The sequence below is a fragment of the Rhipicephalus sanguineus genome, chromosome 8, assembly GCF_013339695.2.
Source record: "Rhipicephalus sanguineus isolate Rsan-2018 chromosome 8, BIME_Rsan_1.4, whole genome shotgun sequence".
NCBI classification, from domain to species: domain Eukaryota; kingdom Metazoa; phylum Arthropoda; class Arachnida; order Ixodida; family Ixodidae; genus Rhipicephalus; species Rhipicephalus sanguineus.
In genome coordinates, this window is record NC_051183.1 from 155378729 (window position 1) to 155405979 (window position 27251).

At 50.5% G+C, this 27251-nt stretch overlaps 2 protein-coding genes across 2 annotated transcripts in view; one reads left to right on the forward strand and one right to left on the reverse strand.

Annotated features, from left to right (window-relative positions):
- Positions 1-620: 620 nt before the first annotated feature.
- LOC119403608 (uncharacterized) lies at positions 621-1940 on the reverse strand. Its single transcript, XM_037670531.1, has 2 exons — positions 1202-1940; positions 621-1063 (listed from the first exon to the last, which is right to left on the reverse strand). Exons 1-2 carry the CDS (start codon positions 1938-1940, stop codon positions 621-623), a joined length of 1182 nt encoding a protein of 393 aa, XP_037526459.1.
- Positions 1941-4512: 2572 nt separating this feature from the next.
- Positions 4513-27251, forward strand: part of LOC119403609 (uncharacterized) — a 58092-nt gene continuing 35353 nt past the window's right edge. The window contains exon 1 of the mRNA XM_037670532.2: positions 4513-4655. Within this exon, the coding sequence (XP_037526460.2) occupies positions 4513-4655 (143 nt within the window). The remainder of the gene's footprint in view (positions 4656-27251) is intronic.

Consider the following 27251-nt stretch of genomic DNA (forward strand, 5'->3'; position numbering starts at 1 on the left):
GGAAGTTTGATCGCCTCGACTCCAACACGCACTTTGGAGGTTTCAAACACCAGACCGTGCTCATCCAAACGCTGAAAGAGCTGGCGGAGGTGCTCTTCGTGCTCCGCAGGCGTTCTGCTGGCCACCAAAATGTCATCCAGGTAGACAAAGATGAAAGGAAGACCCCGGGTGACTTCATCCATGAACCTTTGAAAGGTCTGTGCGGCATTTTCAAGCCGTAGGGCATGCGGACAACTCAAACAGGCCGAACGGAGTTGTTATGGCTGTTTTTGGTATGTCCTGCGGTTCGACGGGGATTTGGTGGTATGCCGCTACAAAGGTCGATCTTGCTGTATATTTTCGTACCTGCCAGCCGCGCGCTGAAATCGTGAATGTGTGGCAGAGGATACTGGTCCGGCGTTGTCGATGCGTTCAAGGCTCTGTAATCACCACACGGGCGCCAATCGTCGTCCTTAGGCACCATGTGTAGCGGCGATGAATGGTTGCTAGACGAAGGGCGAACAATTCCCAGCTGCAGCATGTGCTCGAACTCCCTGCGTGCAGCTTGAAGCCTTTTGCTGGACAGCCGTCGTGGCCGGGCGGTGACTGGCGGCCCGGTGGTGACGATGTGGTGAGTCACGTTATGTTTCACCCGGCTGTTCCGTGTTGCGGGGCTTGGTGAGCGAGGGGAATTCGGCCAGGACGTGGTGGTAGGCTGATACTGGCTGGAAGGCGCAGATGCCAGATGAGCAGATGTTTGACTCCAAACCACGTACTTTGAGGGATGTGTTGTTATCCTTGAGGCAACGGTCACGTACGCTCACATCCAGGTTGAAGTGGCTGAGAAAATCTGCTCCGAGTATGGCGAAATTAACATCCGCCACCACGAAGACCCAGCGAAACAGGCGCCTGAGTCCGACGTCTATTGTCAGCGAGCGGAAGCCGTACGTAGCGATGGCAGTGTTGTTCACTGCCTGCAGCGACGATGTGTTCTTGCTACGTCGGCGATCCTCGGGGGTTGCCGGGACAATAGAGATTTCGGCTCCCGTGTCGACTAGCAGGCGCGAGTTGCTTACGCGGTCGACTACGAAAAACAGGCGGCTGGGTGGAGGGCCGATGTCGTAAGCCGCCGTTAACGACTGGCCGGAGCGTTTCCCGGAAACGAGCAAGGTTGAGTGCAGCGGCTAGCACCCGTGCCGAAACGACGGTGGTACCAGCAAACCTCCGTCCTGTGTATCTCGTGCATGGCTTCTCTGGGAAGAGCTTGGGTGTCTTGAAGGGGATCGGTTGCGTCGTTGCTCGTCCTGTTGGGGAGCGCCAGATAGCACAAGTTTCTGCATGGTCTCGGTAAGGTGTTGCAGTTTCTCCTCAAGGCGCGACAGTCGATCTGGTTGCTCATGTGTTCTTGCAGCAGCTATGGGCGCAAAGGTTGGAGTTGAGTATTCCGTGATGCGATCGGCAAGTTGCGCTAGTTGATCAAGGGACGTCTCATTTGAACCCGCGAGAACCACGCGCACCGACTGGGGGAGCCGTTGCAGGAAAAGTTCACGAAGAAGTGGGAGCTGGCCGTCCTGACGCGCGTGCACACCGAGTAGTTGCCGCATACGGTGCAGCAGTTGGGAAGGTCGTTGGTCGCCCAGCTCTTCGCGACACAAGAGCTGCTGCAGTCTGCTTTCTTCAGGCGCCTCGAGGCGGTCCAGCACCGTCTTTTTGAGGGTGTCATATTGTTCTTGCGCGGGGGGTGAAACCAAAATGTCGTCGATAGCGTCGGCGATTTCGGGGGGCAGGGCTGCGACGACGTGAAGATATTTTGTCGACTGCGAGGTGATATGCCGGAGCTGAAAACGGGCCTCCACTTGGCTGAACCAAACTCTTGGATTTTTCGGCCAAAAATTTGGTAGCTTCAGTTCTGTGGCGATGACCGCAGGCGTGGAGGCAGCAGCGTTGTCGTCGGAGCTCATCGCGGCGTGTTCGTTGAAGCGTTCGGGTCACCAATTTTGTAGCGGCCGGGAATGTCGGCTGCCGGAGGCAGCGAGAAAAGAGACGTGAAGCTGGTTTGGAGTTGCAGGGCAAGACTGTTTATTTCCACTCCGTGCGAGTGACGAGAGCTCCCCTCGACGAGGGAGAGAAGGAGGCACCCCCGCGTTCTTCTACAAGAAAGAGGAAAAAGGGGGCCCCCGAGCGAGCAGACGCAGCATGCCGCCGGTGCTAATTCCCGGAACCGGCCCCGACAACACGTTGTTCCCCGAACACGAGGAGGAGGCGCTGGCGCCGCGCGTAGGCGAGCTGTCGACGGCCGGCTGCAGACGGGATAGAAAAGAATGCGGTGGTGCTGAGCAGCTTCCGCTACAGTATCACTGCGCGTTTAAGCATGTCGTCGACTTGTTCGTTGATAATTTGCCGTTCTGCCGCGGAAACTCGATAGGGTCGTTGGCGTAAGGGAGCATGTGAACCGGTGTCGATGTGGTGTGTGACGCTCGTCGTGCGGCCCAAGGTTGGCTGGGCACAATCGAAGGACGAGCGGAAGTCTTGGAGAAGGGCGAGGAGTTGGCTGCGATGCGATGGCGGTAGATCGTCGGCGATTGAAGGGCGGAAATTATCTGGGGCTGAAGAGTTGGGAACAGGTGACGTCATGGCGTTCAGCTGAAGGTGGTGTTGGTCCTCAGCGAAGTCCAGGGAACGCAAGAGGTCGACGTCTTGTACGTGCCCCAAAGATTCCCCGCGAAGCAAGGTAACGGCGGACGTCAGCGAGTTGGCAACGAGCATTATCGTAGCGCCAGAATTAATCGATAGTACTGCAAAGGGCAGTCGTAAGCCGCGATGACGTAGAAATACGTCCGACGGGGCAAAGAGTGCTGTTCCGTCTGGTGCGGTCGTACAGGTCAGTGCTACAAGGGTCCACGTGTTTGGGGGTATATCTGTGTCCTCAGCGACGACTAGTTTGTGGGGAGGGTCAGACGAAAGAGAGGTCTGCAGCGGCATAAGAGCTACTTCTGCACGAGAACAGTCTATGATGGCGCTATGACTCGATAGGAAGTCCCAACCGAGAATAATTTCGTGGGAGCAGGACGGTAGCACAAAGAACACGATCACGTAAAGTGCACCTTGTATGGTGACTCGCACAGTGCAGACAGCTGACGGCGCAATGCACTGTGAGCTGGCAGTATGGAGCATTAGTCCTGATAGCGACGTCGTCAACTTCTTTATCTTACGGCACAGTGTCTCACAGATGACGGAAACGGCGGCCCCTGTGTCAATAAGCGCAACGGCGGCGGTTCCTTAGACATCGACGTCTATAACATTTGGCGGCGAAACACATGGAGGCCTTGGACAGTTCGACTTGCATGCAGCTCTTGCCTCCGGAACTGCAGCAATCAGTTTCCCTCCTCTGTAGCTGAGCGACTACGCATGGGTGACAGAGAGCGTCGTCGAGGAGATGGTGATCGACGATAGGAGAAGGATGGTCGATTATCAGCGGCGTACCTAGGTGGTGTGCGTGACGACGAAGGATCAGGTGTGGCCACCGTGTCGAAGAAAGAGGGTGGGCAACGGCGGCAGTGGCGAGCGACGTGTCCAGCGACACCGCAGGCGAAGCAGATGGGCCTGTTGTCCGGTGTTCGCCACACGTCTTGACGGCGGAAAAACGAAGGCGAGGGCCCTGCGTAGTGAAGCGGCGACGAAGTCGTGGTCAGCGGCGAGGCAGGGGTCGGCATCGCAGGAGTTGGCATCGCAGGGGTTGGCATCGCAGGTCGGGTATACGGCATAGGCTGCTGAGGGGGCCGAGCAGCGACAGCTGCGTAAGTGAGCGGCGCAGTGACGAGTGGTTGTTGGGGTATAGATGGTGGTAGGTGCTCAGCAATTTGGGTCCGAATGACGTGTTGAAGGTCAGGGGCCAAAGTCTGCACTGGCTCGTTCGTGAGAGGTAGTAGTAAAAGCTGACGCGCTACCTCTTAGCGGATAAACTCCTTGATGGTGGATAGCAGCGGCTGCTGATCGGCAGGGCGAGCAGTAACGTGCGAGCTCGATAGCGTGTCGGTCGTCGTGAGGGCCTGGCGCGCGATCAAGCGCTGCCGTCGCAACTCGTCAAAGCTCTGACACAAGGAGACGAGTGCAGCGACTATGGTGGGATTCCTTGCGAGGAGCATCTGAAAAGCATCGTCCTCGATGCCCTTCAGGATGTGCTTGATCTTATCCTCTTCGGTCATGGTAGAGTTCACGCGGTTGCAGAGGTTCAGCACATCCTAAATGTAGCCCGTGAAGTTCTCGCCGGGTTGCTGCGCGCGTTGACGCAAGCGCTACTCTGCCCGAAGCTTGCGAGCCGATGGCCGACCGAAAACGTCCGTAATGGAAGTCCTAAAGACGGACCAAGTGGGAATGTCGCTCTCGTGGTTGTTATACCACAGCTGGGCGATGTCCGCAAGGTAGAACTGGACGTAACCAAGCTTCATTTGGTCGTCCCATTTGTTGCTGGCACTCACACGTTCGTATTTCGAGAGCCATTCTTCCACGTCCGAGTCACCTTAGCCGGTAAAGATGGGTGGATCTCGCTGGCGGAACACGGCGCCGCAGCTGACGTGGACCGCTGAAGGTCCCGACTGGAGAGGGGTCTCCTCGGCCATGGTGGCGATAGTGGTCACGAACCGGGGGGGAGTTTCCGGGAGCGAAGGTCCAGGTTGGTACTGGGAATCCACGTACCTCCACCAAATGTGACGTGGTTTATTGACGCGTCTTCAGGGAATGTCAACAAGCGTCTAGAGTAGGGCGTCGGAGAGCGGCGGGCGTCAAGCAGCCAAAATCCGGGCAAGCGCGAGCTGGAGTCCCCTGCTACTCTTGACACTGCGGCTTGCTTGCTTGCAGCTTGCTCGTGTGTTTCTTCGTCGTCCTTTCTTCACTACAGTACACGTAATCTTGACATCATGAGTTTTCGCAGCTTCATGACCTCGCGTCACAGGCAGCCGAGTTTAGCGCAGACCGAAAATCGCTGAAGAGTGAAGGACTAACGGCCGGAATCATATAGGAGCGGAAAGAACTCATTCATGTTCTACCTAATCGTTATGACCATGGGACATTTTCGCGCCTTTCGTTGCAGCATATCTCGAGCAGGCGCTCTGGGCGTGACTCTGAATATTTCCACCAATCAGAAGCCGCTAAGGCATGATGCGGAGGAGGAAGAACACGGGCTACATCTTTTTTTTTTATCATACCAAGCAATGTCTGGTGAAAACAAAGTTTGGGCTTCTGCCGCATGCATATATAGGACATGTTATATAACGGTTAGTAGCAATTTTGAATGTAATGAGTAATTTGCTTGAGATTACTTGTTTGATGTTATTCATTGCATTACTCATTACAGCAAAAAGTAATTTAATTACTGTAATGGTATTGCTGCCAACTCTGGTCTTCTACAGAATAATTGAAGTTGGGGCATGTTGGAATTGGGTATGTATCACATGTCGGCCTGGTACTACTGATAGCGGAGGTGGAAGTGCGCTTTTGCCACTCCCACTATCAGTGCACATGCTATTCCTTACGGCATAAAAAATTGACCAAGAAAAAAAAAGAAAAATAAAAAAAGGCAATGTAAGGGCGCTTTCTTGATTCCTGATCTCGCGGTATCCCCAGAAGGGCACCAGGTTGGGCTAGTCGGTTGACGTTCATTTCGTTATGGTTTTAACTGGGCTATAACAATAACAAGGGCAACAAGAAGAGAAAACAGCACGTGAGGAATGACCAACGTAACGGGTTGGTAGCGTGAACCTAACTGGAGACATGTGCATTAGTGTACCTTCTGTACATCTTTCAGAGGAGTTATCTTACTTTGCGAGGTAATAAACTTGGGGGTTGTTTTGCAATTTGACCCCTCTAAGTCCGTCCTGTTTGTTTATGTGTTCACATCTTTCGCCATTTCCCTCTAACTGCCATATAACCGACAAAAACGAAGCATTCATGTTTAGTTCATTTGTCGACGTTAGTGCGTTCAGATTAAATGTTGTCCTTTTCGTTTAGTTTTTGTATTTCCTTTTGGCCAGCACGTCTATATCAAGAGGCACACTAAGAGGAGGGGGGGGGGGGCGCTGCAAGAAGCCGCACCGTTTGGACGCCCGCTCGTATCGTTCCCGTGATATCGTTGTTATCGCCCTGATTTGTTTGAGGTACGCTCCCCAAAAATGAAATGCATACTGTCGTCCTTTATGAAAGGAAACACGCGAGCGCGTGGCCTGCGCTCTGCGACGGCTGCTTATAGCGCCATCAACCAATAGATAAAGATAGCACGTCCGCTTTTGGCAGCATCGCCTTTTTCAAGAGCAGAGCGGGAGCGTAATCTAGAATCGCTAATCCAACGGCCATGAATCGATATTTTGTTTGCCAATAGATGACGCCAAAAGCGGACATGCTTTTTTCAGCTGTCGGTTGATTGCTTTGTAGGCAGCGGCCGCAGAACGCAGGCCATGCGCTGTCGTGTTCCCTTCCATGAAGGACTACAGTGTACTACACCACCGCCTGGCTCGTCGTCTCCGACGAGCAGCAGTTTCGGCCCCTCTAGTTGACAAGCCGGCAGCGAAGATTGTTCTGACAGCCCGGATACGCCAGCCGCTGACGAAGAATGTGCACCAAGCCATGCCGCCGCTGTTAGCAGCATGACAGCCATGCCATCACGAGAGGTTCCGGCCACACCAGTCTGCCAACCCCTTCTTCGTTCTCAGCGCTAAAAACATGGCTGGGAATAGCTTCTCTGAGGTAAGACAGAATATTCCTCATTCGTATAAATCTGCGAAAAGACCCAATGTTGGGTTGAATGTAATCCGGACTGCCCAGGCTAAGCTCCGACAGGCAAACAACATGCCGAACTGCAATACTGCGACCACGCCACCCGTGCAAGTTGCTGCGATAAAGAAAGGGCCCAGGCGATAAACTCCCCTTAGAGTATGTGGACAGGTGGCACACTGTAGGCCGAAAGAACAGTAATCATACAGTTGACCCCATAGCAGTTAAATATGCTGTTGTAATCAAGTTAGTGTGACCTGGTAAACTAAGTACAATACCCGCGCCTCTTTTGCGCACTGCAGTAGCCGTTGAACTAGGCAAAATGCACTTTTATACCGGATATCAAGCACGGCCACTAGAACGCAACAATCAGCTTGACAGCCATGCCATCACGAGAGGTCCCGGCCACACCAGTCTCCAACCCCTTCTTCGTCCTCAGCGCTAAAAACATGGCTGGGAATAGCTTCTCTGAGGTAAGACAGAATATTCCTCATTCGTATAAATCTGCGAAAAGACCCAATGTTGGGTTGAATGTAATCCGGACTGCCCAGGCTAAGCTCCGACAGGCAAACAACATGCCGAACTGCAATACTGCGACCACGCCACCCGTGCAAGTTGCTGCGATAAAGAAAGGGCCCAGGCGATAAACTCCCCTTAGAGAATGTGGACAGGTGGCACACTGTAGGCCGAAAGAACAGTAATCATACAGTTGACCCCATAGCAGTTAAATATGCTGTTGTAATCAAGTTAGTGTGACCTGGTAAACTAAGTACAATACCCGCGCCTCTTTTGCGCACTGCAGTAGCCGTTGAACTAGGCAAAATGCACTTTTATACCGGATATCAAGCACGGCCACTAGAACGCAACAATCAGCTTGCCGTAGGCATGCCACATCAACACATAAGAGATCATTCGGTTGCGATGCGATCACTTTTACGTCTGCGGCAACAAAATGTCGATTCAAGCTTCTGAGACTATTCATTGCGGTCAGATACGCGGTGGGATTTATCTCGCCAACGAGATTACCAGTGGAGTCTTTATCGCTAACCTCACTTGCTACTCGTGCAAGATAGTGTTCAGCCAATGGGCAACAATGGTGCAGCTCTTATTAGATTCCGTGGCTCTAAACACCGCGAAAAATTCCTCTTTAAGCTGCAGACTAAAATAGGTGTGACGGCTGCGGCCGTATCGCGCACGGTGAACCAGATAACTGCCGGAAAAGGGCGAACCCGCTTTGTCTAAACTGTGAAGGGAAGCATTTAGAGAAAGAATGTGCCCTGTTCTGAAGACGGCTGGTGCGAAACTGAGATATGCTACACGCGGACGCATTCTAGCCCTGAGGCGACATTAGAGGGGGGAACGGGGGGAACTACAATCAGCTCTCTCTGCTAGCTCGATGCGAAGTGCATGTAGGAGCAGGGTTGCCTCCTTGCTTTTCAAGCGCTCCCATCGTCGATGAGTTTCCTCCCCTATTACTACCGCAGAGACAGCCCCGAGTGCAGAGGGCTAAATAAAAAAGTAGCGCCTACCAAAGAACGTAACTTACATGAAATGAAGCACGGGAATGCAGCGGTGACTACTGTGCCTCCACTGTACCATGGGAAGCGCTCCCAGCTGATCAACAATCGATGCAGACCAAACAGGCACATGTGCACCTAATCTACGATGAAGCGCTTCCCACCGCACGGTAGTGCGTGGAAGCGCCTTTCAGGGCAGATTTCTCACATACTGTGCACTTGAAGAGGATCAGTTGAAGCCCATTGAGCACGTCATAGCGGATGTCATCAAGCGTATCGTTCCTCTTCTGCACATGCAAACTCCTCCCATTCGGCAATAGTCTAGACGACCTGCTGTACCATACGCATAGCCGTCCTCTAACACTTTACAGAACCAATAATGACGATTCAGTATGTGCAACAATGCGTCATTTTTTCGCCGGATTTTCGTGTGTGGTTTCTTCAGTGGAACTGCAGGGGAATCCGGTGTAAACGTGCAGAGCTCAGGAGGTTCTCAGTGACAACAACGCTACCTATAGTGATTTTACTGCAGGAGAGTGGCACAGGCATACACACTTTGATGGGATACACAGCCTTGAGCACTGCACAGGCCGTGATTGTCGGCCCGGCCCGGTACTCGCTGAAGTTTGCCCGCCCGATCCCGGCCCGGTGACTCAAAGTGAGGCAAGGCCCGAAACCGAGTAAAAAATTTACCCTCCCGGCACGGCCCAGCCTAACCGCAGGTCGGGCACGACTGAGGCCCGAGCCAGTAATCTAGGTGATGTTTCCCGAACATTGAATCTACGGAAAGGTGTTTTAAGTAGCAAATATCTAAGTTTTGTTAGCGCATCCTTAGCTAACAAGTGTGCTTTAACATACGATAATTATTTGTACAAAGGGCCTCCTAGTTTACCGGACATAATGGATACGATGAGCGTTTCTTCCGAAGCGGCCTACCGTACCAATATTTTTTTCTCCAAATACACGAGTCATCAAGAGTATTTCGTAGCAGATATTGTAGCAAGGAAAGTGACTGCAGCATGAGTTCAGTTGCGATAGCGAGCGCAATAAAAATAGATGGAGGAGATACGAGAACGCTTTTTTCCCTGTTGTTTTTATTGCAGGCCGTATCGAACTTGCAAAAATGGTTTACGAAGACACGGAGTCGTACACTTTTCTGAATTTGCAGCAGCTATCTTCAGCGTGGTAGTAGCTTGTCACGTTATAGTGGAAAATAGCCAGGTTTATTACCTTTGTTGTCAGTGCACTAACATAGATAAAAATGATAGAAACCGTGTGCACCATGTGTACTACTCGAAAGACGTATAGCCAGGCGAAAGAAAAAAACTATTTGTGATACATTTTCTTTCATCGATCACGCCATTGCTAGTCACCCCAGTCTAAAAGGCTTTGTGGCATAGTTTACAGTTTATATGGTCGCATGTTATTGTGCGACAAAGCAAATTATCAAGGCATTCCGGTTTTAACTGCGCTGGTGGACCACATAGCCTGCCTCGCTGAGGTTTCTTTCGCTGCTTGCGCTAGCCGTAGGGGCGCACAAAATGTTTCCGGCAAGTTGTGAAGTCGACACTCGTTGTTATACTTCACCAAGTGGAGAAAAATTTGAATGTCTTTGCGGACATCTGCAGAATGAATATAGCCGTCCAGATCATCCCTTCGTTTCTCTCGTGTTCGAACGCTGCGGCAATCTTCATTATCATCTATAAGACTTTTTTTCTAGGCTTCTCGTTGAAGGTCTGAGAAGCTTTTATGCGCGTTTAGTGCAGTGCTTTTCTTCCCCCTATTAAAATGGTGTATGCCATCGAAACTACATTGGACAACGCGGGGCAGAAGTGGCAGGTGGTGCAACGAAGCGATTTAGATTTTTTTGGTCTTCATTCCAGTTTTTGGGATAAAGTCGCTTAAAGGCTTCCCGACGCTTACCACTGCTTGGGTACGAGGTATGGGGAGGTATCCCCGCACGTAGTTGCAATTGTCTTTTTGTCTGAAAGCCACATGATATTTGGGCAACTGAATGTACCTTGCCCCATGCCGTGTTTAATGGACATATACTGTTCCTGCACATCGCAACAATGTTGCGGCCGTATTGAAGCTCTCGCACCATACAGCGGAATAAACGGGATAAGACGAAAGCTCACATGTTAAAAATGTGGGCACACAAAGCAGGCTCTGCATGTCTACATCGCGTCGCATGACGACTGGGAGCCGTGACGGAGCCGCGGAAAAAGTTTCTCCTTAGTGATTCTATGCAACGTGACTTCGCGCAGACGTTTTGCTTTAGTGGATGGCTGGAACTGTGGCTGGACGGCTGGAACTCTCCCAGAAAGCTTCCGCATTTTGGAGCTCTTTGATCCGTATTGCGGCGATGAGTTATAGGTATAACCCGCCGCGGTTGTCTTGTGGTTACGGTACTCGACTGCGGACACAAAGTTCGGGGGATAGAATCCCGGCCCCGGCAGCCGAATTTTCGGTAGAGCCGAAAATGCTTGAGGCCCATGCCCTTACATTTAGGTGTATGTAAACCCCAGGTGGTCACAACTTCCGGAGCCCTCCTTCATAATTATGTCGTAGTTTTGGGACGTTAAACTTCAATTAATATAATTATTGGGTATATATACATTTATTAGTATTTACATTTATTGGTAAATGGTACATTTATTACTGCGGTTACAAAATTACATTTGCATTTGAGTTATGACAAATGTTAATGAAATACAGAATAGTGAGATGCTAAAGGTATAAGCGCCCGGTTTATTTAATTTTGCCTGCCTGTTTCAAATAAAAAAGTAGCCCCACACGCAAGAATCCAATAAAGGCCGTTACTTGGCCGTCCCAGAACCTCTCCAAGGAGCTTGCCCCACATAAAAAGAGCGTCTTTTCGAGATAAAATATATAAGACATGTACGTATGCGCAACGTATGGACAACAATCTTGGGCCCGAGCTCGGGCAGTGCTCCAACACAACCTACTGCACCGCCTTCTATAGAACATCGGCGCTCCAATACAAGATCGCAGCATGCTGCTCCTGTGGCTAAGTCAAGCATGCATCCTGGTTTCTTCAAGAGTTCATGCTGAGCTCGCCACTTCTGCGTGGTGCTCGCAGGCGCAAGAGGTAGCGGAGATGAACGTTCCTTCCGATGAGTTAGCGTTACAAGCGGGCAAGTAGTTTTCCCTCAGCCCACAGAAACATCACCACTACATGATTACCCACCACTCGATGTTTGTGAGCACAACGTTCTCTTCAGCATAGGCGAGCTGGAGGCGTCATTACATGACTCTAGCCATCACATTGCTCCTGGCCCCGATGGAGTGCGCTACCCAACGCTGTGTAATATTCCACAGTCGCATAAACTTGCGCTGCCGGAAGATATTAACAGAAGTAGTTGGATGTTTACTGTACTGTGTATTGGGACATCTGCCCGCTTCATGGAAGGAGTCCATGGTGATACATATACCGAAGTCGGGTAAACCCATTCGATCGCTGCAAGATATGAGGCCAATATCTCTAACATCGAACATCAGCAAAGGTAAAGGAGCGAATGGCTCTGCGAAAGGCTGGAATAGCATTTGCAGAAGCATAGCGTACTCTTACCCTCAGTTAGGCTTCCGTCGAGGCCTCTGCGCCCAGGATATCCTTAGAAGGATACACGTCGATGTGCTTGCAGAGCCTAGCCGGGTTCATGTTCGAGTAATAGTTGGAGTAGACATCAGAAAAGCTTTCGATTTAATTCCACATGCCACTATACTGGAACGGCTTTTGGCTGCTGAAATAAAGGACGACCTCTATCGCTTCGTAGCAGCTTTTGATGCAGACCGTATCTTTTTAGTTTTGGTCGGTGACACCATTGGAGAAGGCAAAGTAGAGCGACTGGCGTCCCTCAGGGTGTCGTTATTTCAACGGCCTTCAATGTAGCTATTGTCAGATCTTCCAAAAATTTGCAATGAATACCAGGAGGGAAAGATGCTCTATATGCTGAAGCCGTAACACACTGGACCAACTCTGGATCACATGGGTAGCAGGAGACCGCGCTACAGGGAGGTCTTGATGTTATGTATGATTACAAAATCGTTAAAAACGGATAGCGAGCAAAATGCTAAATCGAGGCAACTAAACTTGCGATTACTCGATGAAAAGTAGTTTGGTATGCCAGAGTTTAAAAGACAGATATATGATTACATGCGGGAATGTGGCATGAAATCCTGTCCGTAAAAAAGAGTGCGTCACAGTCATTCAAGGTCCGAGGCGGAGGATCGAGTCTGAGCGCAATCTTACCTTTCTTTATTGGGGTGATTCGATTATTTCTCTCAAGCAGACTATACGCATACTCGGCGTGCAAATACACCAGCACGGGGAGCTAAGACCCCAAGCTGCCAACAAGCATTACACCTCATGTGCCCTGTTACTGGACGCGTATGACAGATTGCAGAAGGGAGCGTTCGGCAGATTGCTTTACCTCTCGTGGTATCAACAATCATGTATGCATTTCCTGATGTGCACACCAGCCGCGCGCGATCTCTCCATCTAGAACGAATTACCCGTAAAGCAATGCGACTGATCACTGGGTTATCCCTAAATACGCCCACCGCTGACTTACTGGTCTTCGCGCAATTAAAAAACGCATATCATCGCTGACTTGCATGCATATAGTCAGCTCAATGTTTTGCGGGATTTGGCGGAGCAGCAATAGCAAGCCCAGCGTGTCCGTCTCTCCACGATGACGGCTGGCCGCTAAATCCTACAGACATTGGGCTACGCCACGGGCAACCTCGATTCACTACCACCCCCGGCGCCTCCATGAGAACTGATTGACTTGGAAGACGACATGCCTTTACCAAAGATGAGCTCAGCCGGTACTCCACAAAGCAAATCAGCTGCAAAGCGTCATGCCAAATTGCTCAACACACCTGCTCGTAACAGGGTCATACAACTGTTCAGTGACGCGGCCCATTCTGAAATTGGTGCAGCAATAGCTTGCTATGATGAAAAGTCGGCTATCACAACTGTCGCACGTGCGCCTACTGATAACACCGTTATTGACTTAGAACTTATGTCAATCTTGTCACGTGGTCATGACGTCGACAAAGGCAGCAGCCGGTGTGTCCGAGATGAAACTCTTTATTTGACCGAACTTGGGGCCGGGAAACGGAAAGTCAAACTAGAGCAATACACACTATACACTGATAGCGGCGAACAGAGCGTCGGCCGTAGATAAAAACTGCTCATGGCTGGGACGCGCCGTCTTTTATACATCACGCATCGCGCTTTCCAGTTGTCACGATGTGTAAGACTCCTGGCACGGCTGGCTTGAGCACGCGCAATAGACACACGAAGGCGACAAGGTGTGACATAAACACACACTTCATTACACTCCACGAGACAATTACACACACACACACAGAATAAAATAAATACATAGAAATAACTATGTCCCCAAAACACAATAATGAACAGCTAACGTTTATAGGACGTACACCGTTGTCCGCTTACGAGGATCGGTCGCGCTGTCACCAGATCGTCGCTCGCCACGTCCGTTGGTCCCGTCGTCTCTGCTGGTGGAGAAGGGCGTCTCTCCGCAAATGATGAGGTCCTCGTACGTCGTCTCTTTCGTTGGCAGACTGAGATCAGTGCCGGCAGGCGCTCCTGACACATCTCAGCTCATTCTGCCCGTGCACCGTTGGCATGGCTGACGGGTGGCCGCAAGCCCGGGCTCGTTCGAGGTCGGCGGCGTAAGCGCTGACCTGTCCCGGCAGCTCACTGCACAGCCGGCCAGCTGGACGACCGGATCGTGAAGACAGCTGCTCGCCGAGGCTAGTACTCAGGCGGGCTCCACGCTCCACAGGACTGGGGCAAGACCCAGACTGCGCGGACCCTCGGCTATCTTCCCCGTCGACTCGTTCGCCGTTCTCTTCTGCGCGCGCCCTACAAGATGGCGTCTCTCCCGCGCGCACCTCCCGCTTCTTTCTCCTTTTCCACTTGTCTTTATTCCTATTCCATTGATTTCTTCTCCGGCTTTCCTCTTCTTTTTCGACGTCTCTTGTCATACCTGACACCAGTCTTATCACTGGCGGTGGCGCAAGCTCGGGAATAATCTGGACTATTCGCGTCCAGCGCGCAATATTAACAAAGTGATCTACTACATTCGCGAAGGCTTGTCGAACACTGAGGCGCTGTCAGCGTCGAGCGTTGCTGACCGTCCTTTCTCGTCAAACTGGAATACATCAAAATAAAACAAGAAGCAGGCGTGGCATTTCCCTCCTCCGAAAAAGTATCGTCCCGAGGCTTGTGACAGAACACAGAAGGAAAAAAAATCAAGTGCATACCCGAATAAATTACAATAACAAAGAAAAAGTAGTCCCCAGGTTCGCTAACGCGCAAAAAACGGCTTAAGGCGCACGGCATGGACGACTTCAGGTCGTGCGCGGCGTCGCTGGGAGTTCGTATTGCCGTCCGGGATGACTTTGTAGCCAAGTGCGCCGAGACGTCGAAGCACCTTGTATGGCCCGAAATATCGCCAAAGAAGTTTTTCTCTGAGCCCACGTCGGCGTATGGGCGTCCAGACCCAAACACGGTTGCCGGGCTGGTATTGCACGAAGCGTTGTCGAAGATTGTAACGGCGGCTGTCGTTCATCTGCTGATTCTTAATGTGTTGGCGGGCGAGCTGCCGGGCTTCTTCGGCGCGCTGAAGGTACACAGTGATGTCGAGGTTTTCTTCATCGGGATGTTGGGCAACATGGAGTCGAGCGTCGTTGCCGGGTTCCTTCCGTAGACCAACTTGTAGGGCGTCATCTGCGTCGTTTCTTGCACGGCCGTGTTGTGTGCGAAGGTCAGGTACGGAAGGATGGCATCCCAGGTCTTGTGTTCGACGTCGACGTACATGGCCAGCATGTCGGCGATGGTCTTATTTCGGCGCTCGATGAGGCCATTGGTCTGTGGGTGGTAGGCGGTGGTCCGGCGGTGGCTTGTCTGGCTATTTCTCAGAATCACCTGAGTTAGGTCTGCAGTAAAGGCGGTACCTCTGTCCGTGATGAGGATCTCTGGTGCACCATGACGTAGGACGACGTTCTCAACGAAGAACATGGCTACCTCGGCGGCGCTGGCTTTGGGCAGGGCGCGTGTTTTGGCGCAGCGGGGCAGGTAGTCGACAGCTACGACGATCCACTTATTACCGCTAGTTGACGTTGGAAACGGCCCCACGAAGTCCATCCCCATCTGCTTGAACGGCCGCCGAGGTGGTTCGATCGGCCGAAGAAAGCCCGCTGGTCTTGTTGGCGGTGTCTTGCGTCGGCTGACAGTCTCGGCATATCATAGCGAGTGACATCGGCGGCAAGGTGCGGCCAGTGGTGCTTTTCTTGTATTCTTGCCAGCGTTCGGGAAACTCCGAGGTGTCCTGTTGTCGGGTCGTCGTGCAGGGCCTGGAGGACTTCTGGTCGCAATACTGAAGGCACCACGAGAAAGTTTTTGGATCGAAGTGGCGAGAAGATCTTCTTTTGGAGAACGCCGTTGCGTAAAAAAAAACGACGCCAGTGCTCGCTTGAATACTTTCGGAACGAGGCCGGTCTTGCCCTCGAGGTATTCCATAAGGGCTCTGAGTTCTGGGTCGGATCGCTGCTGTTCACAGAAGTCGTCAGCAATTATGGTTCCCAAGAAGTAGTCATCATCCTGGTCGTATTGCGGCGGCGGGTCCACGGGGGCACGGGACAGGCAGTCTGCGTCAGTGTTTTCTTCGGGACTTGGAAACGAAGGTAATGTCGAATTCTAGAAGTCTCAAGCTCCATTGTTCGAGGCAACCTGAATGGTGATTGAAGTTAGCAAGCCAACACAAGGCGTGGTGGTCGCTCACAACTTTGAAGGGCCTGCCGTAGAGGTAAGGGCGAAACTTGGATGTAGACCAGATGATGGCCAGGCACTCCTTTTCTGTTGTGGAATAGTTGCGTTCTCCCTTTGATAGCGACCGGCTAGCATAGCTTATAACCCTTTCCATTCCGTCGGTCTTCTGCACAAGGACGGCGCCGAGTCCTACGCTGCTTGCGTTGGTGTGGATTTCCGTGTCGGCGTATTCGTAGAGATTGACGTGAACAGCGCGTGTAATACACAAGGACGAAGAAACGACGAGGACTAGCGCTGACTTCCAACTGAAATTTATTAACACAAACATAGAAAAACGAGAACAAGTAGGCACACGTGATCACCGATCATTTGAATTGCGCATGACGGCAGGCATGGAGAGGGAACCAAGAACCAAAAAGAATTAATAAGCAAAAAACCACAAAACCGCGAAAAGACGACAGGAGAAGCAACCGGAGTATGTCCAGGTTATCTGGCCGGATGAACTTAGGTAATCTATTTCTTTTTCAGTGAGGGCGATTGAAGGTTTGCTGATACAATTGCCTTTAGCGATGGCTGCAGCTTCAATGATTATGCGCGTGCTATCCTGACGATGCCTAGCTAAAATCTGTGTGTTATCAAATGCTGGAGCGCACCCGCATTGTGAACAGTGCATTGCGAGAAAACCTTCTGTCCCTCTGCGTACCTTTTGGTTATGCTCCTGCAAACGTACATTAAGGCACCTGCCCGTCTGGCCGATATAGGTCTGTCCGCATGAGAGTGAAATGCTATAAACAACGCTACTAGAGCAGTCAACGAATTTATTCTTGTGGTTAATTTTGCATGCGCTTTCATCCCGTTTTAGAGGGTTGGTCCTGACACTCAGCTCGGACAGCTTGTGCGGTGCCGAAAATACGACTGAGATGCCCGCCTTTTCACCTATCTTTTTTAGCTTGTGAGAAATGGCATGCTTATACGGGATAAGCGCCACCTTATTTCTCGCTGGTGCCTGAAGATCAGGAGACCTACTCGATGGCTTGAACCTTTCCCGCAGCTTATCAGCAACAGAGACGACAAGGTGACGGGGATAGCCGGCTGCCTTCAATCTACCTATCTGCGAGAAGAAGTGCTGATCAATATGGAATACCAACTAGCCCGGTCACACACCTTGTTGTATTCGTAGAATTGCGCAAGTATCGGAGGCGTCTGGAGGCGTCGTTTCAATTCTTGAAATGCCTCAACGAACTTGCGAAGTTTCCCACATGAATTGGACGTCGGTCTTCGTGAGTTGCGTCAGTGGCTCGGCGATCCGTGAAAAAACGTCCAAGCCCAGGCGCACAGGTGGCTCGGCGATCCTTGAGGAAACATCCATAAAAGGCGCACAAGCCCAGGATTCGGCTTACGGCCTTGTCGGTGGGCGGCGGGAAGGCAGCGATGGCAGCTGTTCTTCGCGGGTCAGGGTGAACTCCAGACTTGCTAATGACATGGCCCAAGAACAAGAGTTCGTCGAACGCGAAGCGGTACTTTTCTGGCTTTAGGATGAGTCCGGAGGTCTTGATTGCTTGAAGCACAGCTTCAAGGCGCCCGAGGCGTTCGTCGAAGTTTGAGGCAAAGACAACAACGTCATCCAAGTACACAAGGCACGTCTGCCACTCCAATCCTGCCAGCACGGTGTCCATAACGCGCTGGAACGTCGCAGGTGCCGAGCAAAGGCCAAAGGACATGACCTTGAACTCTAAGAGGCCGTCTGGTGTTATAAACGTGGTCTTCTCTCGGCCTCTCTCGTCGACTTCGATTTGCAAGTAGCCGGTCTTGAAGTTCATCGAAGAAAAGTACTTCGCTTGTAGAGTCAATCCACGGTGTCGTCTATCCATGGGAGAGGTTAGACGTCCTTTGTGATTTTGTTCCGGCGGTGATAGTTGGACGCAGAAGCGCAGAGTTCCGTCTTTCTTCTTCACTAACACCACGGGTGACGCCCACGGACTCTTCAAAGGCTGGATGATGTCGTCGTGTAGCATTTCGTCGACTTGTTTCTTTACAGCCCCCTCGTCCTCGCGTCGAAACTCTGTAGGGGCTCCGGCGGACTGGCCTGGCACTTTCCTCTCTTACTACGCGCTGTTTTGTGACTGGGTTCTGCCGAATTCTTGACGACGACGAAAATCAGTCCTCGTATTGCAGGAGCAGAGTTCTGAGCTGTTCTCGCTTATGCTTCGGGAGGCTCGGATTGACGTCGAAAGCTGGCTGAGGAGCTCGGTTCATCGGAGTAGATTCGGTAGAATCGGTGAGGGCGGAAGCACTGGTGGCTTGCACAATTCCTTCGATGTAGGCAACTGTCGTGTCTTCGTTCACGTGCTTGTATTCGTTGCTGAAATTCGTGAGCACCACTGTTGCTTTCCCTCCACGCAGCTCGGCTTTACCTCTTGCGACGCAAATCGCGCGGTTGATCAACAAGTGCTGGTCTCCTTCAACGACGCCTTAGAGGTTTGCTGATTTTTGAGTGCCGACGGAAATGATGACGCTGGTGTGAGGGGGGAGCGTGACATGGTCTTCGAGCACATTCAGGGCGTGCTTTCCTGATGGCGTGTGCGGTGGTAATGCTTTTTCTGTAGGTAGTGTTGTCGAATCGAATCTCAGGTCGATGAATGCACCATGACAGCTTAAGAAGTCCATACCAAGGATGATATCTCTCGAGCAAACCTGTAACAATACGAAGCATGCGGGATAAACGCAGTTCATGGTGACTCTCGCTGTGCAGATTCCTGCGGGCGTCACTAGGTGTCCTACAGCGGTCGGAATTTCCGGGCCTTCCCAGGCGGTCTTGACTGTCTTCAACTTCGTTGCAAACGGTCGGCTGATGAGACAACAGTCGGCTCCGGTGTCGACGAGCGCCGTGACGCTGTGGTCGTCAATAAGAACGTCGATCTCACTAGTTCGTCGTCTTGCGTTACGGTTAGGTCGTGGCGTCGGATCACGGCTTCGTCGATTTGTCCCGCTGTTTCGACGTTGCATCGTCAGGCTTTCTTCGGGCCGCGAAGTTTCGTCGTGAGGGCTCCCTCCGGTTCGCGTCGTGTTCTTAGGGCATCGTCGCGGCGTTGTCGTTGGCGGCGGAGGATCTTCGGTAGCTCGTCGTACAGCAACCGCACCTCCATCGGTTGCTGCCCTTAGTTTTCCGGATACGGGCTAGGTGACCGACTCCGCTTTGGGCCAGTGTATGGCCGGCGTTGGGGAGAGACATACCGGCCTGGCGATGGAGATCGGGAAGGTCCTCGGGGATTCCATTGCGCTCCTGATATAGTCGTCAATGTCACGTGGCCGTTCACCACGTTCTGGACGTGGCGCGTTAATGGCAAATCCACGCAGGCCCATCTCACGGTAGTGGCAGCGGCGGTAGGTGTGACGAGCCTCTCTGCAGTGGTAGCAAAGTGGGCGGTGGTCGGGGGCACGCCAGACGGGATGTAGCGCTGGCCGACAGGTGGACGGTAGGGCGTCGGCTGCGGCGGCGGCGTCCGGCGACGGTACTGCGGCGGTGTCGTGTCTTGGCGTGGAGGAGGAGCATGACGGCGGGCTGCAGCAGCATAGCTTATAGCTTGTGGCTGCAGCTTTGCTAGCTGAGGCGCGCCCAGTGAGTGCTGGATGTCGTGGCGCACGACATCGGCGATGGAATCTACTTGAGGCTGCGATGAAGGTAGAATTTTTTGCAGCTCCTCTTGCACGATTTCTCGGATCGTCTCACGCAGGTCGGCGGATTCCAGCGCTTGAACGTCGGCGTAGCTTGTGGCCAAGAAGCTGCGGTTGTATATCCGCGTTCGCATCTCAAGCATTTTCTCGATCGTCGAAGCCTCCGAAGCAAATTCAGCGACCGTTTTAGGCGGGTTCCTTGTCAATCCAGCGAAGAGTTCTTGTTTGACACCCCGCATGTGGAACCGGACTTTCTTCTCTTCGGGCATACTTGGATCGGCGTGTCGAAATAGGCGATTCATCTCTTCCGTGCAAATGGCAGTTTTCATTGGGCAGCTGCACACGGGTTCCAGCATTGCTCCGGCCCGTTCCTTGCAGAGCACGCTTGTGAACGTGCCTAGGAAGATTTTCCAAAAGAGGTCCCAGGTTTGTAGCGCGGATTTTCGGTTCTCGAATCACGTGCTCACGGCGTCTTCTTGGTAGAAGTACACGTGGCGCAGTTTTAGATGCGACGCATTTCTTGCTCGGGGGTATGCAAGGCGGCGTGGTAACACGCACGCGCCGTGGTAGTCCACACTCACACTACGCATGCGCGCCTCTCCTCCTCCCCTCTCTCTGACAGCTGCGCGTTACTCTCTCCACTTTTCTAGCAGTACATGCTTGCGCTTCTCCTGCGTTTTCGCTTTTGCTTTCGCGGCGCATGCGCTACTCTCCTCCTCTAAGCGGTTAGAGCGCAGCGCGCGTTCAGTGCAGCGCTAACTTTGGTTGACTCCGCTTGACTCCACTGGTGCTTCCGATGAAGCGTGATGGAAGCAACAGTCCCGTCAGTGTGTGGGCTGACGCAAGCACGCGTCAGCATCAGTTCAATTGCGTCCACTCAAGACAAAGCTGCAAAGCGAAGCGCAGCGAACTACCATTCACGGCACATGCATTGATCACGTCTTCACCAATTTCAAGATCCACCCACTGCACCATGATCCCCTCACGGTTCACTTAAGCGACCACAAAGCCATCCGCATCAAAGCAAAGTGCACACCTCAAGTACTAGACGCTGCTCAATAAAGACCTTCGTTAACCGTTTCACCTTCGTCTACAACGTTAATAACATCGTTAATAACGATACGAGGTCGGTTGCATGCCCAGCGAACGCCAAAGGAACGCGATCGTGTAGGTGCTCCGGCTTCGCATCGCCTCATGGTCCCCTTTAGCGGGACATGGTGTAATTTTTCTTCTTTGGAGTCCCAGTTGCTGAAGCTGGCGACTCGGTCGTACGTCTCCAGCCAGCTTTCTGAGTCTTCAATCGATTATCCACGGAAAGTGGGTGGCTCCATGGGTTGCTCCATCACTACTGTCGCGGGTGACATAGCGACGGTCATCGATGCTCTCGGGTTCGCCGCTGTGGTTTCTTGCTTCTCGGGTAGGAGTCCGTAATCGGGGTGCAAGCCTTGTAGCGTGCGGCTAGCTCGCTGTCGCACGAGGTGTTCGACGTCTTTTTCACGCTGTGGGCTTGGTTCCTGGCTCTTCGTAGGTGTCCGGGTCATCAAGAAAGCAGCAACTCCACCAGATGTCACGTGGTCGTGACGTCGACGAAGGCAGCAGCCGGTGTGTCCGAGATGAAACTCTTTATTTGTCCGAACTTGTGGACAGGAAACGGAAAGTCAAACAGCAGCAATACACATTGTACACTGATAGCGGCGAATGGAGCGTCGGCCGTCGATAAAAAACGCTCATGGCTGGGACGTGGCGTTTACACATCACGCATCGAACTTTCCAGTCTTATCACTGGTGGTGGTGCAAGCTCTGGAATAATCTCGACTATTCGCCTCCTGCGCGCAACCTTAAAGTGATCTACTACAATCGCGAAGGTTCTCGAACACTGAGGCGCGGTCAGCGTCCAGCGTGGCTAACAGTCCTTGCTGGTCAAACTCGAATACATCAAAATAAAACAAGAAGCAGGCGTGGCAATATACCTTTTTCTTTCTTGTGTAAGAGAACGGCAACACTCAACGCATTGTACGTACCACTTTTATACGATTTTACAAGCGGCTTCCACCGCCTGCCGTGCCTGTGTGCTGCACTACAGCCAAACTGAGCGAGAGGACGGCGACACTGTTGTAATCAAATTGATTCTCACCCACTAAGGAATCATCCGAAACGATACGGTACAGCAAGCAGCACGCGCAGCTTTCCTTTCCGCATCTTCGTCGGGAGCAACCTCGCTGAAATACATGAAGCACATGAAAGCAATCATATACACGGTCTCGTTGAGTGCACTCAAAGCTGTGCATGTTAAATCCGACTGTGAGCCATTAGTTGGTGATATTTTATACATGGTGCTTTTAAATAGCGAGCTAGTGTCCATCCGTTTCTCTTGGGTGCCAAGCCATGTTCGGATACCGGGCAACGAAAACGTAGATGAATATGCCTCTTTGGCAGCACACAAAGCACTCACAAAAACAATTGCCCTGAAAGACAGCCAAAGAATAACTCGTTAAGCACTGTTAGCAAAATGGCAGCAACAGTGGCACTCTTGTACAAATAATAAACTCTATCTAGTGACGCCTGTACTTGGAGAATAGAAGATCTGTCATCACCAAGAATGCTTTGTTGACGTAATTTTACGCCGACTCCGAATTTGGAACACAGGTTTGACACACAACTTTCTACTCATAAAAAACAACCAATATGTGACAAAGGCCAACAACCGTTAACACTCGTACACATCCTAATCTCGTGCCCCGACGTTGAAAAACAGCGACAAAAATACTGTAGAAAATATACAAAAAACACTCACCATTACACCCCACTATCCTTCTAGGAGACCATCTTCTGGTACCGTTGGCTGACGTGCTAAACTTTCTGAAAGAATGAGGCCTTTTAAGTCCGGTGTAAAACTGAATCATATCACTGCCCATTATTTAACACCTCGTGACTGGCGCAGCATAGCCTCAGCTGCTTTTGCGCCGTAAAAACCGAATTAACTCACTAATTAACCATAGTTTATTAACTTAGAGAACATTTAAACCGTAGACAACTTCAAAGAATTCTATAAAACAGTTCTTGCTTGTCAATTATTGAGCAAAAGTTTCCCCACAATTGTGGTGAAGCCATAGTTTATGACCTTATACAACAGATGTAGCATAGAAAACTCGTAAGAATTCTATAAAGTAGCGCGCGCTTGGTTTTAAGCAGCAAGAGTTGCCATACAATGCAGTTGAAGCCATAGTTTATTAGGAGATAGAATACTTCCAACATAGAGAACATATAAGAATTCTATAAATTAGTGTGTGCTTGCCATTTATTCAGCTAGGGTTGCCCTACAATGCTATTGAAGGCATAGTATATCACCTTAGAGAACACTTGTGCCATAGACAACTTGTAAGAATTCTATACAGTAGTGCGTGCTTGTCATTTTATTAGCAGGAATTGCCCTTTAATTATGGTGAAACCGTAGTTTATCACCTTAGAGAACACACCTACTATTGACGACTTGTAAGAATCCTATAAAGTAGTGCGTGCTTGCCATTTATGAGCAAGTGTTTGCCTACAGTTGTGATGAAGCCATAATTTATCACCTTAGAGAAGATGTCTACCACAGACAACTTGTAAGAATTTGATAAAACAGTGCTTCCCTGCCATTTATTAAGGAAGAGTTGCCGTACAATGCTGTTGGAGCCGCAGTTTATAAGCATAGAGAACGCTTCTACCATAGACAATTTGTAGGAATTCTATAAACAGTGGTTGCTTGCCACTTAATGAGCAAGAATTTCCATTAAATTATGGTGAAGCCATAGTTTATCACCTTAGAGAAGACGTCTACCATAGACAACTTGTACGAATTCTATGAAGTAGTGCATGTTTGCTATTTAATGAGCAACAGTTGCCCTACAATGCAGTTGAAGCCGTAATTTAATACCATAGAGAACACTTGTGCTATACACGACTTGGAAGAATTCTTTAAAGCAGTTTTTGCTTGCCTACTAATGAGCAAGAGTTGCCAAGAGACAACCCTTGATAATGAGCAAGGGTTGTCTTTTTGCCATTTACCCTGTTCGCAGCAGCACTTTCCCAGAATTGTTTGCTAACTGCGACAGTTTCGTGTGCATAACCATTGCTAATGCTGATAGAGCTTCCTTTCAGCTTGCTGCGGTTCTGCAGCACGCTCTCCTTTTCTCTGCTGTCATAAAATTTCATTAATACGGGTCGACATCTTGCCGGACTTTTCCTCCCAACGCGCTGGATTCTTTCTATCGACTTTGATGCCCAGCCACTTTTCAAATATGTCACGCATAAGAGCTTTCGTCAAATCGGCCTCAGATTATTTGTTCCGCTCCTCAACATCTAAAAACTAGAACATTGTTATGCTTTTGTTTTGTAGGTCCATCAATCCTTCAGCCTGGTACTTTACAGTTCTTTCGCGAGAATCAATTTTAGCTTTCATTTCCTGGACTACCTCAAGAATGTCGGTTAGTCGATTTGTTTTCCTGTTTAGGGCTGATATTTCCTCCGTAATAGCGTTCAGCCTGCAGTCTCATTTCGTGTGGTTGTCCAAAATAGCCTGTAACATATCTTCTATCGGGCGCCCAGGATTCTCCTCAATCTCTCCCGAAGTCAACAACAATAACATCCTTGAGCAAACATGAATCAACATAGCGCAACACCGCCGAGGGCACGGCAAAACCAACAAAAATCTATCGTCGCTGCGGTATGAAGCAGTATAACTACCAGAACTAACCTGGAAAAGTAATGACAGCCTTTCTTTCATACTGTCCGCCAGATAGTTGCCGTGGACTCTGGCTTGTTCGATGTCGTGCCACTCCTTGTAGTTTTTCTGCCGATGACGTCACTGTCAACGCCCTATGGTAACCAAATAACAGAGCCATCATCGCGTAATCGTGCCGATCAAGCAACATGTTCCATGAGTGCTTCGTGCCGTTGTTGCCGCAATCCAAAACCACAGCACTATCTGGAAAAGTTGGCAGCCTTTCGTTCATACTGTCCGCCAGATAGTTGCCGTGCCCTTTGCCGTACGATGCTTTTACCGTACGGCAACACATTTGCCGATGATGTTGAAGCCTCAGTTTATTACCTTAGAGAACACTTCAACCATAGACAATTTGAAAGAATTCTATAAAGCAGTGTTTGCTTGTGCTTAATTAAGCAACAGCTGCCCTGCAACGCATAATTTATCACGTTTGAGAACATTTCAACCGTACATAACTTGAAAGAATTCTATAAAGTAGTGAGTACTTGCCATTTAAAGAGCAAGAGTTGCCCTACAATGCACGTAAAGCCATACTATATCACCCCAGGGAACACTTGTACCATAGGACACTTGCAAGAATTCTATAAACCAGTGCTTGCTTGCCTACTAATGAGCTAGCCTTTCTCTACAAGTGCTGTTGAAGCCATAGTTTATCACGTCGATAGAACGATTCAACCACAGGGAACCTAAAAGAACTCTATGAAGCAGCGCTTGCTTGCCATATAATAAGCAACAGGAGCCCTACAATGCAGTTGAAGCTGTAAAGAAATGAAACCGATGTCATGGCTGCCCCGTCTTCTTGCCCTTTAAAGGAACACCCTAATCCCATGATGATGATACGTATGCCCCAGATGTGGCGGTCGTTTTCTTCTATTTGCAACACATTCCCGCCGCCGCTAAATGAACATGTTGAAACGAAAGACTAGTATTGTCCCTCAGCACTTCGAAACTTTGTCAACTGGCTTGCATCGAGTTCAGTAGTTAAATGTTCAGGTGGTCACTAAAGTTGCTGAATTTGGCAGAGCACTTGCTGCGATGCGTCTGATGGCGATGCCCAGCTTTCACTTCCTCTTTCGCTCTTAAAGCCTCCTGGGCTACCTAAGGAACTGAGCATTCTAGCCTCGCGAATATTCTATAGACCGTTATAGCGAAGTTTCATCAGGCAGGCAGGTGCACAGCAGGTGGTTTCAAGGGCCAATGCTGCGTGATCAGGATTCAGTATATTAATTACGTATAGGGTCTTGAGCACCGAAGCCGCGTTCGTTATGGTAGTTTGAACCTGCGCTTCATGTTCCTGCTGCTTCCAAGGCCGGGCCTACAGCACAGGTGTCGGGACAGAAATTCGTCGCCCTGGCCTCGCATGTTTTGAAGTTCTCATCGATGAGAAAATCTTGTGATGGGGGCGTAGATACCTTTCACTGGGCGGAGTGCAGGGTTGTCGAGATGTTCCTCTCAATGGGCACGTGCAAGCCTACCGTCCTCGTGAAGGGCGAGTTAGTACGGAGCCGAAGTAGACGTGAGGACTCAAGCCTCGCGAGCCTCCAGACGACACCTGCATTCACGTGGCTGGGCTCCATGGACTGTCTTGCCCTGCGAACATAGGGACATCGTCGTGCAGGGCGAGTCAGTACGGGGCCCATTTGCAGCTTTTCTGGACACCAGTGGCCTAGTTCGCGTGAACGACACCACGTGGCGTATCGACCTTAAAGAATCCAAAAGTCCCGCCATGACGTATGCAGTGACGCGGCACTAAATAAAAGAATCAAAAGAAACAGTACACACGCCCCGAGACTGTCGCTTCACCTCGGTGCGCAGAAAAGAGAGCGCTGTTTGTCGGCGTTATCTCGACGGCGACGACTGGCAATGAGTTGGCAGTTTTTCTAGACGCGCCATGCCAAATGTCTGGCCGTTATAGACGCGTCCACGATGCATGAAGAGCATCGTGTTTTTATTTGTTTGTTTGTTTGTTTAGTTTCTTGCGCTGCCGTACCGGTGCGATTTTGGAGCAGCATGCTGCTTTCCGAGTTTCTTTTTTCAGCTAGCGGGAACCATTATGTTTGGGTACGAACAGGATATTGTGGTTGCATAATAAACGAATTTCCTTTGGTGTACCACTTGGGTGACGCTCGTTTGCTCCTTGCGTTACCTCAAGTTAGAACTGGATAAGTTTGAGAACGCTAGGAATGAGAGTAAAAAAAAGGAAGTTAAAGATAGTTTTTATTTGTTTTCATTTAGTTCTTATTTAAATGTGGCTGCCACCGCATGCTTGGCGCCGTCTAAGCGGGTGTGCAAAAATGAGACAGTCGTTGAAAGATGATCTTGTACGCCGGAAAATGTGAACTTGGTTAGTTTTTTTTGTTAGGAGTGAACGTATAGCAGAACACATACGACTGACGTGTTGTGTAATAATCTCTAGATCTGCCGTCTATCCCGCTAAAAAAGGCACTTATCTATCCTAATTGCATTTCTTCTTTTTCTTTCTTTTTTTCCTTTTTTTGCTGGAGATGATTGTCTTGAATCGTGTTGGCGCAGATAGACCAATAGGTTACTCTAATGGGCTGGAAGTTCTCCTGAAGCTCTCCTTTCATGTTCGGTAGGCGCAGTCTCGTTCAACTTTGCACTACAGCAAGCACAAAGTCGATCATGAATCACCTGGCGCAATCGTCCACTTTGATCAGCACAAAGAAATTCAGAAGAGCGAATTTTGGCGTTTTTGCGCTGA